This window comes from Sycon ciliatum, chromosome 11 (assembly GCF_964019385.1).
Source record: "Sycon ciliatum chromosome 11, ocSycCili1.1, whole genome shotgun sequence".
NCBI classification, from domain to species: domain Eukaryota; kingdom Metazoa; phylum Porifera; class Calcarea; order Leucosolenida; family Sycettidae; genus Sycon; species Sycon ciliatum.
In genome coordinates, this window is record NC_088653.1 from 28332314 (window position 1) to 28349565 (window position 17252).

Sequence of the window (17252 nt, forward strand, 5' to 3'; positions counted from 1 at the left end):
GACAGATGGAGAGACAGACAGATAGGCAGACAAATAGACAGGCAGACATGCGAACAGACAGACAGACAGACAGTCAGGCAGACAGACAGACAGACAGACAGACAGAAAACCGGCCAAACAGACTGGCAGACAGACAGGCATACAGACAGAGAAACAGACAGGCCAATGGACAGATATTGAAGTTGTGAAAAAGGGAGTATTGGCATCTCCAACCAAAGCTCTATCCCCCAAAGTTCAGGTTATTTTGGCTCGTTTGTGTGGTGTCTGTCTGTTTGTATATCACTGACAGCGTGGGTTTCTTTCTTATGTACTAAGATCTGCCTTCAATACTTCCTTTGTTCTCTCCCCTGTGTTCAGACATTGATGAATGTAGCAGTGGGGCCCATCAATGTGATGTCCATGCCGTATGTAACAACACTGATGGTTCATATCTATGTTCATGTGCTACTGGTTATTTTGGTAATGGTACTGTATGCTCACGTAAGTCATCAAAGATAAACATGTTGATGAGTAGTGTGGTGATATGTGGTGCTTAATACAAATGAACCTCAGTGTGTGTATGTTACAAGTATAGTTGGACAGCGTATTTCCGGTCTCCCGGTCTCAAACAAGCCAAAGTACTGTTTGGCTTGTTTGTTCATGTTCACATTCTCACCACGAAAATAATAAAGAAAGACAATGGTAATGAGACTAGGCCAAACGTGACAACTATTAAGCAGGGGCTGCACCGAGACGCAGCAGTGATGGAGGGGCATTGATGGCACTGCCGACCTGAAGTCTCAGCATCACGGCCAAAACACGCTCCAAGAAACAAAATATAGAGTTGTGCGAGTCAGAAAAGTGAAAAGAAAGGGAGGTTTAAAACCAGTGAGTGTGCAGGAGAAACTGTGATACTATTAGCAATTGCAAGGGTTGTGACTGAAAGGAGCATCATCATGGCGAATCAATTGTCCGAGCCAGTTGTGGTGCATAGATAGGAATAGACGAGAGCAGCATCAGAGCGAGTCGACTGCACACAGCCAGTTTGTGCTTCGCAGATGGCGATAAACGTTCGTTTTGAATGCCTGCATTTCCTTGCAGTGGGGAGGCTGGGACAGAAGAGCGGCGGGGAGGGAGTTCCAGTCACTAATACTGCAGTGTGGGAACGAGCGCTTCAATGCCAGCGGGACAGGTGCAAGCAGCTGGTGTTGGAGCTGGTGGTCGTGGCCAATGACACTACCATGCTCGCTGCGAGTTCTGGGGCTGGATGAGGGGAAATGGCGTGGTGGCAAAACAGAGAGCAGCTGCGGAGGGCCAAGTAAGGTAATTCAGCTTGTATAGGCAGGCAAGTGAGGCAACAGTACAGCGGATGGTCAGGCTAGGTAAGAGTGCACCTGGACTGATTATTCACAGAGCACAGTGTTGAATATAATCCAGGCGTTGCAGGTAGCTGGGCGGACACATAACCAGATAAGGGCGGTATACTCCATAACCGGTCAAACAAATGCCTTGTATATCGGTATGCGGCCGGCTTCGAAGAGAGTGTGCGCTATGTGTGTCGATTGTTACTGGATGATGGCATTCTTTGTTCCGGTGGGACTGTAGCTTGTGCTCGTTCACATTCACAACACCACTCAATAGCAAGGAAGTTCGTTCTTGGGTAGATGTTCCATATCCTCCAGACAGCTGTTTCGCTCATTAAGAGCTCCTCAGTGTAGGCACATGACGAATGAATAGCAAATAAAGGAATGAGTACTAGTATATACTAAGTGGCGCAATTGCGCAATTTGTACATAGAGAAGTTGCATATCCTAAGAATTTGTTGTTGTTGTTGTGTTTATTTTGATTCTTCTCTTTCTCATTCTCCTAGCTCTTCTGTCATTCTCCTGGGTGGTTACCAACATCCAGTGTATGCCGGAGTATGTGGTGTGGCAGGTGTGTGTAAAAACATGGAATGAAAATGGAAAAAAATAAGAACAAAATTAAAAATTAATAGAGATTCACTGCACAGATAAAGCCACTTCTATCAGCTGTGTGGTGGATACCAGGCTAAAATTATTGGCGGTTAATTCATCAGCCTTGCAAGCTGTTGAATGGTGTAATCCCAGCACAGTCCATCCCAGTGGCTATGTGTAACATAGCTGTTCGCTATCATCGCTTCCGCGATGGGCAGATCTAAGGTGTGTGTGTGTGTGTGTGTGTGTGTGTGTGTGTGTGTGTGTGTGTGTGTGTGTGTGTGTGTGTGTGTGTGTGTGTGTGGGTGGGTGGGTGGGTGGGTGGGTGGGTGGGTGGGTGGGCGTGTGTGTGTTCTTCTCTTCAATTCCATTTACAGTTGTCAATTGCACCTTACCTATGATTGCTAATGGAACATGGGAAAAACCCTTGGTCTACTATCTACAAAGCGTAACCTTCCAGTGCGACAATGGCTTTGGGCGAATCGGTGATAAGAATCACACATGTTCTCAGCATGGAAACGTCAGAGCAGAGCCGTCTTGTCGAGGTTAGTTCCATAGGTTTAAAAAAAGCTGCACTACTTTCTTCAATCGCAAAGGAATAAGTATTTTCTGAAGTATAAACCACGCTTATTACATCAGTAATTCTCCCCGAAAAACCAGTGCAACTTACACTACAATGGTCAAATTAACAGGTGTACATGGAGCATGGCGTAGATGTCTGTGTTGCGTGACCAATGAAATCCGGGCACTGCTTATACTCCAGACCGTACGGTATTCGTGGAGCTTCAGGGTGGTGTGCAACGCGAAGCTCATATCCACCGGTTGTTCTGGCTTCTTGCGTTGTTGGGTATTTCTTGTATTTCATTTAATGCTAGAGCATGGATTAGAGTTAGAGTTGGAGTCAGGGCTGGTGTTCGGGTTAGGGTTCGGGCTCGGGTTCGGTTTAGGAATAGGGTCAATTGCTTAGGGTTAGGGTTAGTTTATTGGACATTATAGCGTAAATGGTAGTTCCGCCGTCCTTTTTCTTTGCTATCAATAATTCGATATCTCTCCATTCGAGTTACGGTTATTGGTAGGGTTAAGGTTAACGTTAGTGTGATGATCAGCCTTATGGTTAGCTTTAGGGTTAGCGTTAGGGATAGGGTTAGTGTTCGAGTTAGGGTTAGGGTTAGGTTTAGGGCTAAGGTTAGGGATAGGGTTAGTATTGGAGTACGGGTTACGGTTAGCTTTAGGGTTAGCGTTAGGGATAGAGTTCGCGTTGGAGTTAGTGTTAGGATTAGCTTTAGCGTTTGGGTTAGGGTTACGGTGACGCTTACGGTTAGAGCTAGGGTTACGGTTAGGGTTAGGGTTACGGTTAGGGCGCGTTCAGACTGGCGTGAAAAGCAAGCGGAATGTGAAAGTTGTCAAGGTGAATAGCTCACGTGATATTCCCGCCAGTGTCAACACGGAAAAGGCTTCCCACCACTGTGCAGGCCGGTGGAACTCAGATTCCGGCGGCGTGCGGGAGCACATTTAATATCCTTGCACCACATGTTCCGTCTTTTCATTTTTATTTCAGCCTCTACTCATTTAGTCTGACTGCATGCTTTTGAGTTTTTGAGTTTTGACTTCTAGACTGCCAACTTCTCCCATCATACCGAAATCTTTGTTCGACTCAGCAATAGACAGGGAGTTCATGGAGCTGTACGTGGCGATTGTTCTCTGCAGGCAAAATGTTGACTGCGAACAAGAAGCAGACTCTGATCACGGAGCGGATGAATGCCAACCAAGCACCAAACACTCCGGAAATCGTATTCTTTCTGTCAGCAATCACAAGCAAAAGCACAATGATCCAGTATCTCAACAGACTGAATTAGTTTATGTTGGTGTCCAACTCAAACTGAGTCAAATCAAATTTTTAAAATGTCAATTGATTATGTTACAAGCTTGTCAAAGTATCACATGTACTAGCCATTCCAGCGGGATACACGTGCAGTGTGATTGCGATTCCCGGGATTACGCTGCAGCATTCCGGCGGCTATTCACGCCAGTTTGGACATGCCCTTAGGGTTATGGTTAGGGTTAGGTTTGATGGTTGGGGTTAGGGTTATGGTTAGAGTCCATTACTTAGGGTTAGCGTTTGGGTTATGGTAACGGTGACGGTTAGGGTTAGGGTTAGGGTTAGGGTAAAGGGTTAGGGTAAGGGGTTAGGGTAAGGGGTTAGGGTAAGGGGTTAGGGTAAAGGGTTAGGGTAAGGGGTTAGGGTAAAGGGTTAGGGTAAGGGGTTAGGGTAAGGGGTTAGGGTAAGGGGTTAGGGTAAAGGGTTAGGGTAAGGGGTTAGGGTAAGGGGTTAGGGTAAGGGGTTAGGGTAAGGGGTTAGGGTAAGGGGTTAGGGTAAGGGGTTAGGGTAAGGGGTTAGGGTAAGGGGTTAGGGTAAGGGGTTAGGGTAAGGGGTTAGGGTAAGGGGTAAGGGTAAGGGGTTAGGGTAAGGGGTTAGGGTAAGGGGTTAGGGTAAGGGGTTAGGGTAAGGGGTTAGGGTTGGATTTAGGGTTAGGGTCAGGGTCAGGGTCAGGGTCAGGGTCAGGGTCAGGGTAGGGGTAGGGGTAGGCGTAGGGCTAGGGGTTGGGGTAAGGGTAGGGATAGGGGTAGGGTTAGGGTTAGGATTAGGGTTACGGGTAGGGTTAATGTAAGGGTTAACGTTGGGTTAGGGTTAACATTAGGGTGAGGGTTAGGGATAGTGTTTGCGTTAGGATTATAGTTAGGGTTTCGATCAATTGCTTAGGGTTAGGGTTACGGTTAATATTAGAGTTAGCGTTAGATTGAACTCGGATGGTGGGCCACTTTAAATGATAAAAAGTAGGACAAAATGTTACGTGCAATGACTAACTGTCCACCAACGTAAATAAAACAAAACCAACAACCCTCCAACTTAGAAGGCACAGGTTCGTCGCCATCCAAAAACTTTTGGCATTCTTTCTTGCTGTGGGGTATAGCTCTTGCTATTCTTCTTTGCGCTTTCCTTCCCCTATAGGCCGTCGAAGTCTGACGTCACAGCTTCTTGACAACGCGTCGTTACTTGGCCAAGTGGTGACAAACAAAATTCGTGTCACCTGCACTTGTCGTGTTTCCAGTGGCACCAGCATGCAGTGAGCACAGCTACCGCATCGCTTTGTCTTAGGAGCGTGCGAGCGAGACTATTTATTTCAAATAACCTCCTACTTGTCGCCGAGATTGTAGTTTTCGCTTTGTAGAGAGGGGGAGGCCGTAGCTGATTTTTTGCTTGACCACTGCTGTGCCTGTACTGTCGTACAGCTTTACATGTAGTTACCGGCCAAGAAGCAATGATGACAATGATTGGTGTCTGTGTTATTTCTATCGCAGTGAACGCTGATTTCTTTTAGTTCGGAGACCAACTCAGGGCTCATTTCCTTGTGCAGCAGGAAGCGAAAATCAAAACTCCTATCTCTCAGGTGCTGGTGAACACTCTGCAGGAAAACACTGCACGATGGCTTGCGAGCGAAGGAGAAACTGCTTGAAGTGAAACAAAATTTGAAGTTGCGATCTTGCATCAGCGTGCCACAGTCAAAGTGATGACGTGACCCTTGGAAACACGACAAGTGCAGGTGACGTGACTTTTGTTTGTCACCACTTGGCCAAGTAACTACATGTACATGTAACTATGAGTTTTCAGGCAGTGGCTCTTCAGCAGCCTATTGGACCTGTCCGAACCTCTGCGGCCATTGGGCAATCCTCAACCCTTTGTGTGCGAACTGTACAACTTGAAACTTTTCAAAATTTCAATCGATCGTAACTCAGCCTGGTCATTTCTCAAAACTAAAATTTATTGGTAGAAGAGAAAACTCCGAGCTGTCCATTGAAACAATCGCTGTAGCGCTCCGATCTGCGGTTCCAGAGTTACAAAGCTCGAGAGTCGAATCGAGGCAAATGTCGTTCAAGAGCCGCTTGCGCAGATTTGCGCGGATTTCCCCATCATTCTGGGCATGCAGTGACGTAGAAACACGTTGAAAATGGTGAAAGGACTCGTGGCAGTTTGTGAAAATTTTTTGAAGTAACAGTTAGTTGTTACGAGCAAGGAGAGCGAAATGGCTAATACAAAAACGACTTCTGTCGGAATATTTGGGAATCAATAAACCAATCAATCAAACCTGAGCCTTCCAAGTTGGAAGGTTGTTGGTTTGCGCCTTGGAGAAGTGTTGCAGCTAGGTGTCAGGTCGCCGAATGTCTCGGTATTCCTTGTTAGTTTTGTGCCATTTTGACGCACTCGCTGACGGTATAACATCTGGTTACGTTGGTGGACAGTTAGTCATAACTCGTTTGCTTTAGGGTTAGCATTAGTTTTTAGGTTAGAGTTAGGGTTAGGGTTAGGGTGAGGGTGATGGTGAGGGTGAGGGTTAGGGTTAGGGATAAGGTCAGGGTTAGGGTTAGGCTTAGGCTTAGAGGTAGGGTTACGGTTAGCGTTAGCATTATTGGCAGACAGACAGGCAGATAGACGGACGGACGGACGGACGGAAGGACGGACAGACGGAAGGACGGACGGACGGAAGGACGGACGGACGGAAGGACGGACGGACGGAAGGACGGACGGACGGAAGGACGGACGGAAGGACGGACGGACGGACGGACAGACGGAAGGACGGACCGACGGACCGACAGACAGACAGACAGACAGACAGACAGACAGGCAAATGGGCAGAACAATAGGCAGGCGGACATACAAACAGACAGAAAGATCGACATACAGACATACAAACAAACAGACAGACAGACAGACAGACAGACATGCAGACAGACAGACAGACAGACAGACAGACAGACAGACAGACAGACAGACAGACAGACAGAAAATGAACCAATAGACAGATATTCAAGGTGTGAGAGAGGGAGTTGTGGCATCTCCAACCATAGCTCTATCCCCAAAGTTCAGGTTATTTTGGCTCGTTTGTGTGGGTTCTGTTTGCATATCACTGACAGCGTGGGTCTCTTTCTTATGTACTAAGATCTGCCTTCAAAACTTCCTATGTTCTCTCCTCTGTGTTCAGACATTGATGAATGTAGCAGTGGGGCCCATCAATGTGATGTAAATTCTTTGTGTGGAAACACTGTTGGTTCATTTCTTTGTTCATGTATTACTGGTTATTTTGGTAATGGTACTGTATGCTCACGTAAGTCATCAAAGATAAACATGTTGAGTAGTGTGGTGATACGTGGTGCTTAATGCAAATGAACCTCCGTGTGTGTATGTTACAAGTATGATTGTACAGTGTATTTCCCTTCTCTGACCCTTGTCTGTCCTCAAGTATTTGCATAGTTGTGTAGCTACGTGTCTGAGAGTGGATCCATGCACTCAAAGATAAATACATTGACGTAGAGAAACAGAGAAATACATTGACAGAGAGACACAGAGATGGACAGACAGACAGACAGACAGACAGACAGACAGGCAGACAGAAAGAGAGACAGACAGACAGACAGACAGACAGACAGACAGACAGACAGACAGACAGACAGACAGACAGACAGACAGACAGACAGAGAGGCAGATGGACAGATAGACAGACAGACATTCATACCGACAGACAGACAGACATTCATACCGACGGACAGACTGACAGACAGGCAGGCAGACAGACAGAGAGGCAGAGACACAGACAGACAGACAGACAGACATACAGCCATTCATTCATACCCATTTGACCATTTGACGCCCATCGCCGGAGGCGATGATAGCAATGCTACAGCAGAAGCCATAGCAGCTTGTGCTGGGATTGCACCATTCAACAGCTTGCAAGGCTGAAGAATTGACCGCCACTATTCAGCCTGGTCTACACCACACAGCTATGAAGTTCATTCATACCCACGGACAGGCAGATCGACAGGCAGACACACAGACGGACAAGGTGAGAGAGAGAGGCAAAGCCAGATACAGACAGAGACAGACAGACAGGGAAAGAGACAGAAAGACAGAAAAATAGAAAGACAGACCGACAGACAGGCAGACAGGCAGACAGACAGTCAGACAGACAAAGTGAGAGAGAGAGAGAGAGAGTTGTGGCAGCACTAAAGATTGCTCGAGGCACCCAGGTGCCTTATACTTCGAAGTATTCCCATATATTTACCTATGTGTACAAGTAAAAATTTATGTGTATGTCCTTCCGCTGTCTGTTTGCTTGCCTGCTTAAGTTAAATTATTGTTTGGCTTGTTTGTTCATGTTCTCATTCCCAGCACGAAAAAAATAAAGAAAGACAATGGTTATGAGAATAGGCCAAATGTGACAACCATTAAGCAGGGGCAGCACCGAGACGCAGCAGTGATGGAGGGACATTGATGACTCTGCCGACCTGAAGTCTCGGCATCATGGCCAAAAACACGCACTAAAAAACACAAAAGATAGAGCTGTGCGAGTCAGCAAAGGGAAAAGAAAGGAAGGGTTAACACCAGCGAGTGTGCGGGAGAAACTGTGAGACTATTAACAATTGCAAGGGTTGTGAGAGGAGTATCATCATGGCTGATCATGGCGAGTAGATTGTCCGAGCCAGTTGTGGTGCATAGATAGGGATAGACGAGAGCAGCATCATAGCGAGTCGACTGCCCAGAGTCAGTTTGTGCTTCGTAGATGGCGATAAATGTTCGTTTTGAATGCTTGCATTCCCTTGCTGTGGGGATGCTGGGTCAGAAGAGCGGCGAGGAGGGAGTTCCAGGCACTAATACTGCAGTGTGGGAACGAACGCTTCAATGCCAGCGGGACTGATGCAAGCAGCTGGTGTTGGAGCTGTTGGTCACGGCCAATGACACTACCATGCTCGCTGCGAGTTCTGGGGCTGGATGAGGGGAAATGGCGTGGTGGCAAAACAGAGAGCAGCTGTGGAGGGCCAGGCAGGTAATGCAGCTTGTATAGGCAGGCAACCGAGGCAACAGTACAGCGGATGGTCAGGCTAGGTAAGAGTGCACCTGGACCGATGATTCACAGAGCACAGCATTGGATATGATCCAGGCGTTGCGGGTAGCTGGGCGGAGCACCTATCCCAGCACAAGTTGCTATGTCTAACATAGCTGTATGCTATCATCGCTTCCGCGATTGGCATCTGTGTGTGTGTGTGTGTGTGTGTGTGCGCGCGCGTGCGCGTGCATGCGTGTGTGTGTGTGTTTGTGTGTGTGTGTATGTGTGTGTATGTGTGTGTATGTGTGTGTGTGTTCTTCTCTTCAATTCCATTTACAGCTGTCAATTGCACCTTACCTATGATTGCTAATGGAACATGGGAAAAACCCCTCGTCTACTATCTGCAAAGCGTAACCTTCCAGTGCGACAATGGCTTTGGGCAAATCGGTGATAAGAATCACACATGTTCTCAGCATGGAAATGTCACAGCAGAGCCGTCTTGTCAAGGTTAGTTCCATAGATTACAAACTGGACGACGTTCTTGGATCGCAAAACAATCCGTATTTTCTGAAGTATAAGCCACGCTTGAAGGGGAAATTAAGACTAAAATCAAATTTTCACCAGTTGTAATCTTCGGGAAGGGGGGGGGGCTGAGTTGAATGGTCGTGGTCCGAGGAAGCTGAGACGCTCCCTTCCTACTTTAATCCCAATCGAACTCGCGCACTTCCACCGAAACTGGGTGGCTGCACCCTACTAGATGGGGATTTGTATGCAAAATGTCACCAGTAAAAGCGCCATTTCGTTCTTATAAAAGCACGGATGACCGTGATTGGGCCATATGTTGTAGACTTTTGGATGCTGAGTCGACTGGTTTTGGTTCAAAAAGGCTGCGATGCAGCGTTCGGCCCTTATTCCCAATCGAACATGCTTGAACAAGCGGTCACGTGCTCCTGTGTACACCAGTCACCTGGTCACCGTGCCTGCAGGAGTCTCTGTGCAAACTTTCACCGATAATTTTTACACCCATCTTCATTACTTATTTGCACTTCGGCTAGTCACTATAATATAAAAATATCTTTAGCTTCATGTAGTGCCCTCATCTACATATGCGCTGTTGCATTCCTTGGCCAAACTAGACACTCATGACAGTATTACATTGTGTCACGTGATGCATCTAGCATGAGCCATGTCCCGCAGGTTAAGCCGACTTGGCGGTTTTTAGTTGCCGTGCATCAGTTGCGTCTGGGCTCTTGTTGTTTTCGACGGGAGGCATAAAGAATACTAAGAATACCACATTTATATCCCTTTATCTTGCTCTTATCTTTGGTGGTCCGCACCATATCCAATCTCTTTGCAGTGAACAAATCCCCTTACAATGCGTCGCTGACATTCAAAACTCTCTACTTATCCAGCTAAAACAAACGGTCTCTTCATCGCACATTAGCTTACATTCCACCCCCAATTCAGGAATATTTCACAAACAGTGTGACCTTATTTACTGTCTTGAAAGAGATTTTCGAGTTTGGAGAAGAAGATGGTTTTCGAAAGTGTAAGTCCACAAGTAGACAGACAAACAAACAGACGGACAGACAGACAGACAGACAGGCAGACAAACATACATACAGATGGACAGACGGACAAGCAGACAGATAGGCAGAGAAATGGACAGACAATCAAGGTGTGAGAAAGGGAGTTGTGGCAGCTCGAACCATCTCTCTATCCCCAAAGTCCAGATAATTTTGGCTCGTTTGTGTGGGGGTCTGTCTGTTTGTATATCACTGACAGCGTTGGTCTCTTTCTTGTTCATACAAATCGCAGGTTTGCTGTGATTGGCTAGAGCAATTTCAACATTGTCATTGAATCTGTATCTGCTTGCAATCACATGCAAGAAGAGCTAATGTACTGATATCTGCTTTCAAAACTTCCTATGTTCTCTCCCTATGTTCAGAACTTGATGAATGTGCCAGTGGTTCCCATGAATGTGATGTACATTCTTTGTGTGGAAACACTGTTGGTTCATATCTATGTTCATGCACTACTGGTTATACTGGTAATGGTACTGTCTGCTCACGTAAGTCATCAAAGATAAACATGTTGATGAGTAGTATGTGGTGACATGTGGTGCTTAATACAAATGAACCTCCGTGTTTGTATGTTGCAAGTATGATTGTACAGCGTATTTCGGGTCTCCCTTTTCTGACCCTTGTCTGTCCACAAATGTTTGCATAGTCGTGTAGCTACTTGTTTGTGAATGGATCGATGCACTCAAAGATAAATACGTTGACGTAGAGACACAGATAAATACATTGACAGAGAGACAAAGAGATAGACATGCACAGAAAGACAGACAGACACACACACACACACACAGAAAGACAGACAGACAGACAGATAGACAGGCAGACAGACAGACAGAAAGACAGACAGACAGACAGACACACACACACACACACACACACACACACAGCCACACAGACACACAGCCACACAGACAGACAAACAGACAGACAGACAGAAAGACAGACAGAAAGACAGACAGACACACAGACACACAGAAAACCGAAAACAGAACAATAGGCCGCAAACAGTCAGACAGACAGACAGACAAGGTGAGATAGAGAGAGTTGTGCCATATACCATTTTAACTCGGATACTCAGCTAGTAATAAAATGTAAAATATAAGAAATAGCCAGGGAATTAGGTAAGTAGGTAGAGCTAGGTCTCAGATCGTTGAATGGCTCAGCAGCTTGTCAGTTCTGTGCCCTTTTATCGCACTTTCTGACTGCTTATTACCTTGTTACCGGCATGGACACACAACACACACACATCAGCTGGCAGTGAAACTTTAGTAAATGATAAGCTTGGCCGATGCGTGTAAAATTTGACATTTTGTCGTGTATCAGTGGTTTTTAGGTATACAATACTGTATTTAATTGTCAACTGTTGACTTCCAACCTTCTGTGTTTGTTCCCTGTTTCTCTTATCTAGTCAAAGGCAAATTTTGCTCGCCATTCTCACTGCCCAACTTAGCAACTTCTCTCTCATACAACGGAACTGAACGTTTGGGGGATAACATTTCCATAGCGTGTGCTGCAGGCTTCGACGTAGTACAGGGAGCTAACAAGACAAACATTTACATTTGTTCTAATGTCAATGGCACGGGAATGTGGCAAGGAGATGCCAAATGCTCCCGTAAGTGTACTTGGAACCTACCTGCTGCTGTCTTAGCTTGTGCGGCCTGGGGCATTTGGGGCATTTGGGGCATTTGGGGCAATCAGGAGTTTATGCTGGTTACTCATGCAGGAAAGAACTTCAGGACATCAAATCTAGCTGTGTGCACACTGCGGCATGCCCTCGGAATGACGAATTCCCCAACTGTTGATTGGCGACTTGCTGGGTCCCTCGAATGAATCGATCAATTCAGCCTGTACAATGGATTCTATTTTTAGTGGATAACTTTAATCCAAGACCACTTGTTGTCGCTTGGGGACACGTTGTAGCGGACTATGGTGGTGGTCTAAACCAATTTCAGGACGTAACAGTGCTGCTACTGGCCCTTGAAGATGGACTTCGTAATGGCTGCCATTGGACAAGCTGAATTGATCGATTCGTTCGAGGGACACAGCAAGTCACCAATCAGAAGTTGGATTGCTTAACATAACAAGGGAACTTGGATTGGTGTGGCTGCTCTGTGTTGTTGTCAGCAACAGTGACCCGTCGGTCTTGTACCTTGTTTTAGTGTGTGTTTTAGTCATTTATTATTGTTTTGCCCAATGTCCAAGGAACAGAGGGTCTGTGGACCAAACTGTCATAGTGGGCGAACAAGGTCCACTCAGGGACAAAGGGAGCCAACTTTGAGTGAAATCAGAAATTTGGCAATGTCGGGTGATATTTGCTCGCCACAGGCATTGACCCTTCAGACAGTCAACTTTGTTATCAACCTTGCTATGACCCTCCCCCCCCCCTCCCCAACAGAAGTATTTGATTTCCTGTGACAGAGGACAGGTGAAGGATATGAGCTAAAGCTCGCCACTTTCCTCTGCTTTGTTCTCTTCTTGTTCAGAATTAGAGGGAGAAGGTGGTACCAGCCAATCCACCGTAGCGCTTATTGCCATTAGTGGTTTGTTGTGTGCTGGAGCGGCTGCAACCCTTGTTCTCTTTATCTACCGGCGGGGCTTGCAAGCCTCACATGTAATCAGCAGTAAGTTATGTAGTAATATTTGGTGTTTAAACTAAAAAATACTGTTTTTCCTGTATGAACTCAGTATGAACTCAGTATGAACTCAGACACTTTCTTCATCTTCCCTGTATCTATGATAATGTGTATTTGAAATGTTTGATGTTTTCCCCAGACCCCCCCCCCCCCCCACACACACACACGGGACTGTAGGATAGTGGTTACTCTCCAGCATACTAGTATTGCCTATGTGTAGATATACATGCAGCAACATGTCAACCAGTATGAACCATGACAACGTAATGCCTACAGTCCATTTCAAAAATATAGACGCATGGTATTTTTGGAAATATTTCAAATTCGGCTAGAGCATTTTTAGAATTTGTTTCGGAATATTGCTCAGGTCCTTCCCGCAATTACTCTCATAATTTTTAAGGGATCAGATAGCAAACGCCCTGAAATTTCGATTTTATGCAGAACGTGATCACAGATTTTATGTAATAATATAGATGCTGGCCCAACTGTTTTTTTGAAATCACGCGTCTATATTTTGAAATTCACTTTAATGGCTTGCAGGCACCCTACATGACAGCCCGCTGGCACAAACAAACCGCAAGGCTCTTCCTTCATGCCATGAATGCCTGACCTTTAAGAGAGCATGTCTGAGAATACCAAAGTATGTGTGCAAGTCGATCTCTCCGACTTCGCTCAAAATTTGCTGGTCGGTTCCCTTTGGGGTTTAGATCGACTATGCAAAGCCCTGGAAAAAGTTTCTGAAGAGAACCTTGAAACTTACATACCTGTCCAAAATGGCCGAAAATTCTAATTATTTATGGGTCTACAAGCCAGTCATGCCACAGTGTACATAAAAAGGCTACGGACAAAAATCCATCAAACGAACATTGCCTCACCTTAGAAGAGTTTCTGGAGTAGTAGCGCTTGGCTACACCAGCATCCAAGAAGATGAGGGCCTTCACCCCCTGCCGCCATAAATGATCGTCTTGAAAATAGCCAATTTACAAGCGCTGATGAAAGAGTCAGCTATGTCCTAAATTAGCAAGAACTATACACCGGCAGATAGTAGAGCACCTTTTCTAGCACGGACGACATGTCCCCCATCTTCCTTTTGGGGTTTTCTTGAAATAAACCTAAAACCAGAAAATGGTTGGTGTTGCAAGAAGAAGCTTGTCCTTGGGGGTATCAGGTGATCACCTCTGCTTTTCCTTGTCAGAGTCAACAATACACTTTGTTCTGCAGCGCTGGGAGTAGTGTTGGGAGTAGAAACTGTCAAGGAGACGTCGCAGAGGGGTGAGATTTCCTGCACTTTCCTGCGCAGGTATCAGTTTTGCCGTCTTTCAGCATGGTCGAGTGGAAAAATGTGAAAAAGTTTTTTCAAGGAGGCCCCAAAAGGAAGATGGGTTGCACGTCCTCTGTGCTAGAAGAGCCGTTCTACTATCTGCCGGTGTATAGTTCTTGCGGATCGAGGACGTAGCTGTCTGTTTTATGAGCTCTGTTAAATTGGCTATTTTCAAGACGATCATTTGGTGCATCAGGGGGGGGGGGTGCTGGTGTGGCTATGCACTACTGCTCCAGGAACTCTTCTAAGGTGAGGCAATTTTGGCTCGATGGAATTTTGTTCGTAACTTGTTCGTGTACACTGTAGCGAGAAGACTCGTTTAATAAAATTATTTCACGGTTCGCGTCAGACTCGGCTAGATGCCGAGATTTCCGCATCTGTAAGATCGCCACCACCCTTCAAGGATCAAGGCGCAGATGCAGCTCCGAAGACGGTGGGAGGCGAGTAGATCAGCTCACCAGCGAGTGGTCAAAGACCGAATATCCAATTTACTGCATCCATGGTTTCCTCGTGCCAGACTCGTTATTTTTCGGCCATTTTGACGGGTGTGCAAGTTTCAAGGCTCCTTTCAGAAACTTTTTTAAGGGCTTTACACAGTCAATCTACACCCCAAAAGGAACCTACCTGCAAATTGTAACGTGATAATAGAGATGTTCAGATGCACGTTATTTCTGGCATGACGCGAAAGTTCAGCTCCCGTTATTTTGCTCGCGCCTCGAATAACAACACGAGTGACCTGCAGCTCATGTCGAAATCTGGAGTTTCACGCCAATTTTGACGTGAAAGTGCGCGTCGTGTCGGAAATGCCGTGCATGTTGGTGTTGCCAGTACATCATTCAGAAAATGACATTGTACCACAGCGGACGCATTATTACCTCCTGGGTGTACATTGCGTAAATACGCGATCTGCCTTGACCCGCGTGAGTTCAAATCCTAACTCAGTCAATTCTTCGTTGATTCTCCCGATCGAAGCATGTACCTGCAAAAGAAAACTCTCCACTTGTGATAGAAACAATCGCCGGAGCGATACGATCCCGGGTTGTTGGGATCATTATGTGAATAGACATGGCAAATTCAATGAATTTTGCGCAGTCTGCAGAATGCAAAATTCTACAGTGATCGGAGCTAAGCCAATCACAAATTATCACTGGGCTGGTCGCTATGGCAACATACAATTGGCGATTTGCCGAGTCTGGCTTATCGTATGCAAGCGGGATATATGCCAATTCGAACCGATCTCAAATTGTATTTCATCTGATCCCTACTTCAAGAATCAAAGCACTTCTTCTTTAACCTAATAATAAAAAAAGTAAATTATCATGTCCGTTCCCGAAGGGAACTCACGACGGCCGCTAACACCCGATAAATCCTAGCGGCAGATGCAGCACCTAACGGTGGGGGTGAGTGGATAAGTCTCACAACCACTGGCACCAGTGCCGAAAACGACCCCATTAGCTGCATCCATGTACCCCTTGTGCCTGGCCACAAGTTCCCAGTTGACTGTGGGTAGCAGCACGGCTGGAAACCCGCTCCCAGGCAGGACTTGAACCAGGTACCTCTCGTATCTCAATCATGGTCAATAACATTTTTTTTGTAGCAGTTTCGTTTGACACTGGGCTTCAAATTTGTTCATGCGAACAATCGTGCCGACTGTCCTTGCCGTTACTTCTCGATTGATTGAACGGGATCCTTCAGCATCAGGACCTTGTGGTGCTGCTTTGTTTCTGGATTTCTTGATGCCATCGTCGATTCGTGTGTATGGCTGGGATGTCAGAGCCGCTAAGTCTTCATTTCTCCTCCGAGTAGCAACATTGAGCAGAGAGCGCTTTCGATGCACTCTCCAAGATGTTTATTCTTGACAGCGCTTGAAATTTTGACGGGAACGAGAAGAGAGTTTGCGTGATTCTTTGCGTCGCGTTCCCGAAACGTAGAGCAGAACCTCACTATATAAAGATTCCTTTCACTTTCAGGACCATGGAAAATCAGCAAAATGTTAAGGGAGCTTCGAGCAACATTTGATTTCCTACGCTTCGGTCGCTAGGCATGGGTCAACAATCGTCTTTCCGGCAAGAAAAGGCGATCACTGGTCGCGTTCAGCAGGTAGTTGCTAGTCACAGTGCATTTTGAATGTGAGACCGTCCGTGCTTGTGGAAGTGGTCGGTAGTACCACGCTGGTCGCTAGTCACGGTGGTCTTTAGTTACAGGTTTTACTGTAGTACCAGGCTGGTCGCTAGTCACGGTGGTCTTTAGTTACAGGTTTTACTGTAGTACCAGGCTGGTCGCTAGTCACGGTGGTCTTTAGTTACAGGTTTTACTGTAGTACCAGGCTGGTCGCTAGTCACGGTGGTCTTTAGTTACAGGTTTTACTGTAGTACCAGGCTGGTCGCTAGTCACGGTGGTCTTTAGTTACAGGTTTTACTGTAGTACCAGGCTGGTCGCTAGTCACGGTGGTCTTTAGTTACAGGTTTTACTGTAGTACCAGGCTGGTCGCTAGTCACGGTGGTCTTTAGTTACAGGTTTTACTGTAGTACCAGGCTGGTCGCTAGTCACGGTGGTCTTTAGTTACAGGTTTTACTGTAGTACCAGGCTGGTCGCTAGTCACGGTGGTCTTTAGTTACAGGTTTTACTGTAGTACCAGGCTGGTCGCTAGTCACGGTGGTCTTTAGTTACAGGTTTTACTGTAGTACCAGGCTAGTTGCTAGTCACGGTGGTCTTTAGTTACAGGTTTTACTGTAGTACCAGGCTGGTCGCTAGTCACGGTGGTCTTTAGTTACAGGTTTTACTGTAGTACCAGGCTGGTCGCTAGTCACGGTGGTCTTTAGTTACAGGTTTTACTGTAGTAGCAGGCTGGTCGCTAGTCACGGTGGTCTTTAGTTACAGGTTTTACTGTAGTACCAGGCTGGTCG

The 17252-nt window shown here is 46.3% G+C and overlaps 1 protein-coding gene across 2 annotated transcripts in view; it reads left to right on the plus strand.

Annotated features, from left to right (window-relative positions):
- The window catches only part of LOC135827325 (uncharacterized), a 347133-nt gene that overhangs the window by 325796 nt on the left and 4085 nt on the right, over positions 1-17252 (plus strand). Inside the window, exons 46-52 of one of the 2 annotated variants that reach the window (XM_065339846.1) lie at positions 358-480; positions 2312-2479; positions 6974-7096; positions 9152-9319; positions 10761-10883; positions 11801-12004; positions 12876-13013. In XM_065339846.1, the coding sequence (XP_065195918.1) occupies positions 358-480; positions 2312-2479; positions 6974-7096; positions 9152-9319; positions 10761-10883; positions 11801-12004; positions 12876-13013 (1047 nt within the window). The remainder of the gene's footprint in view (positions 1-357; positions 481-2311; positions 2480-6973; positions 7097-9151; positions 9320-10760; positions 10884-11800; positions 12005-12875; positions 13014-17252) is intronic. The other variant, XM_065339847.1, reaches the window with a different exon arrangement.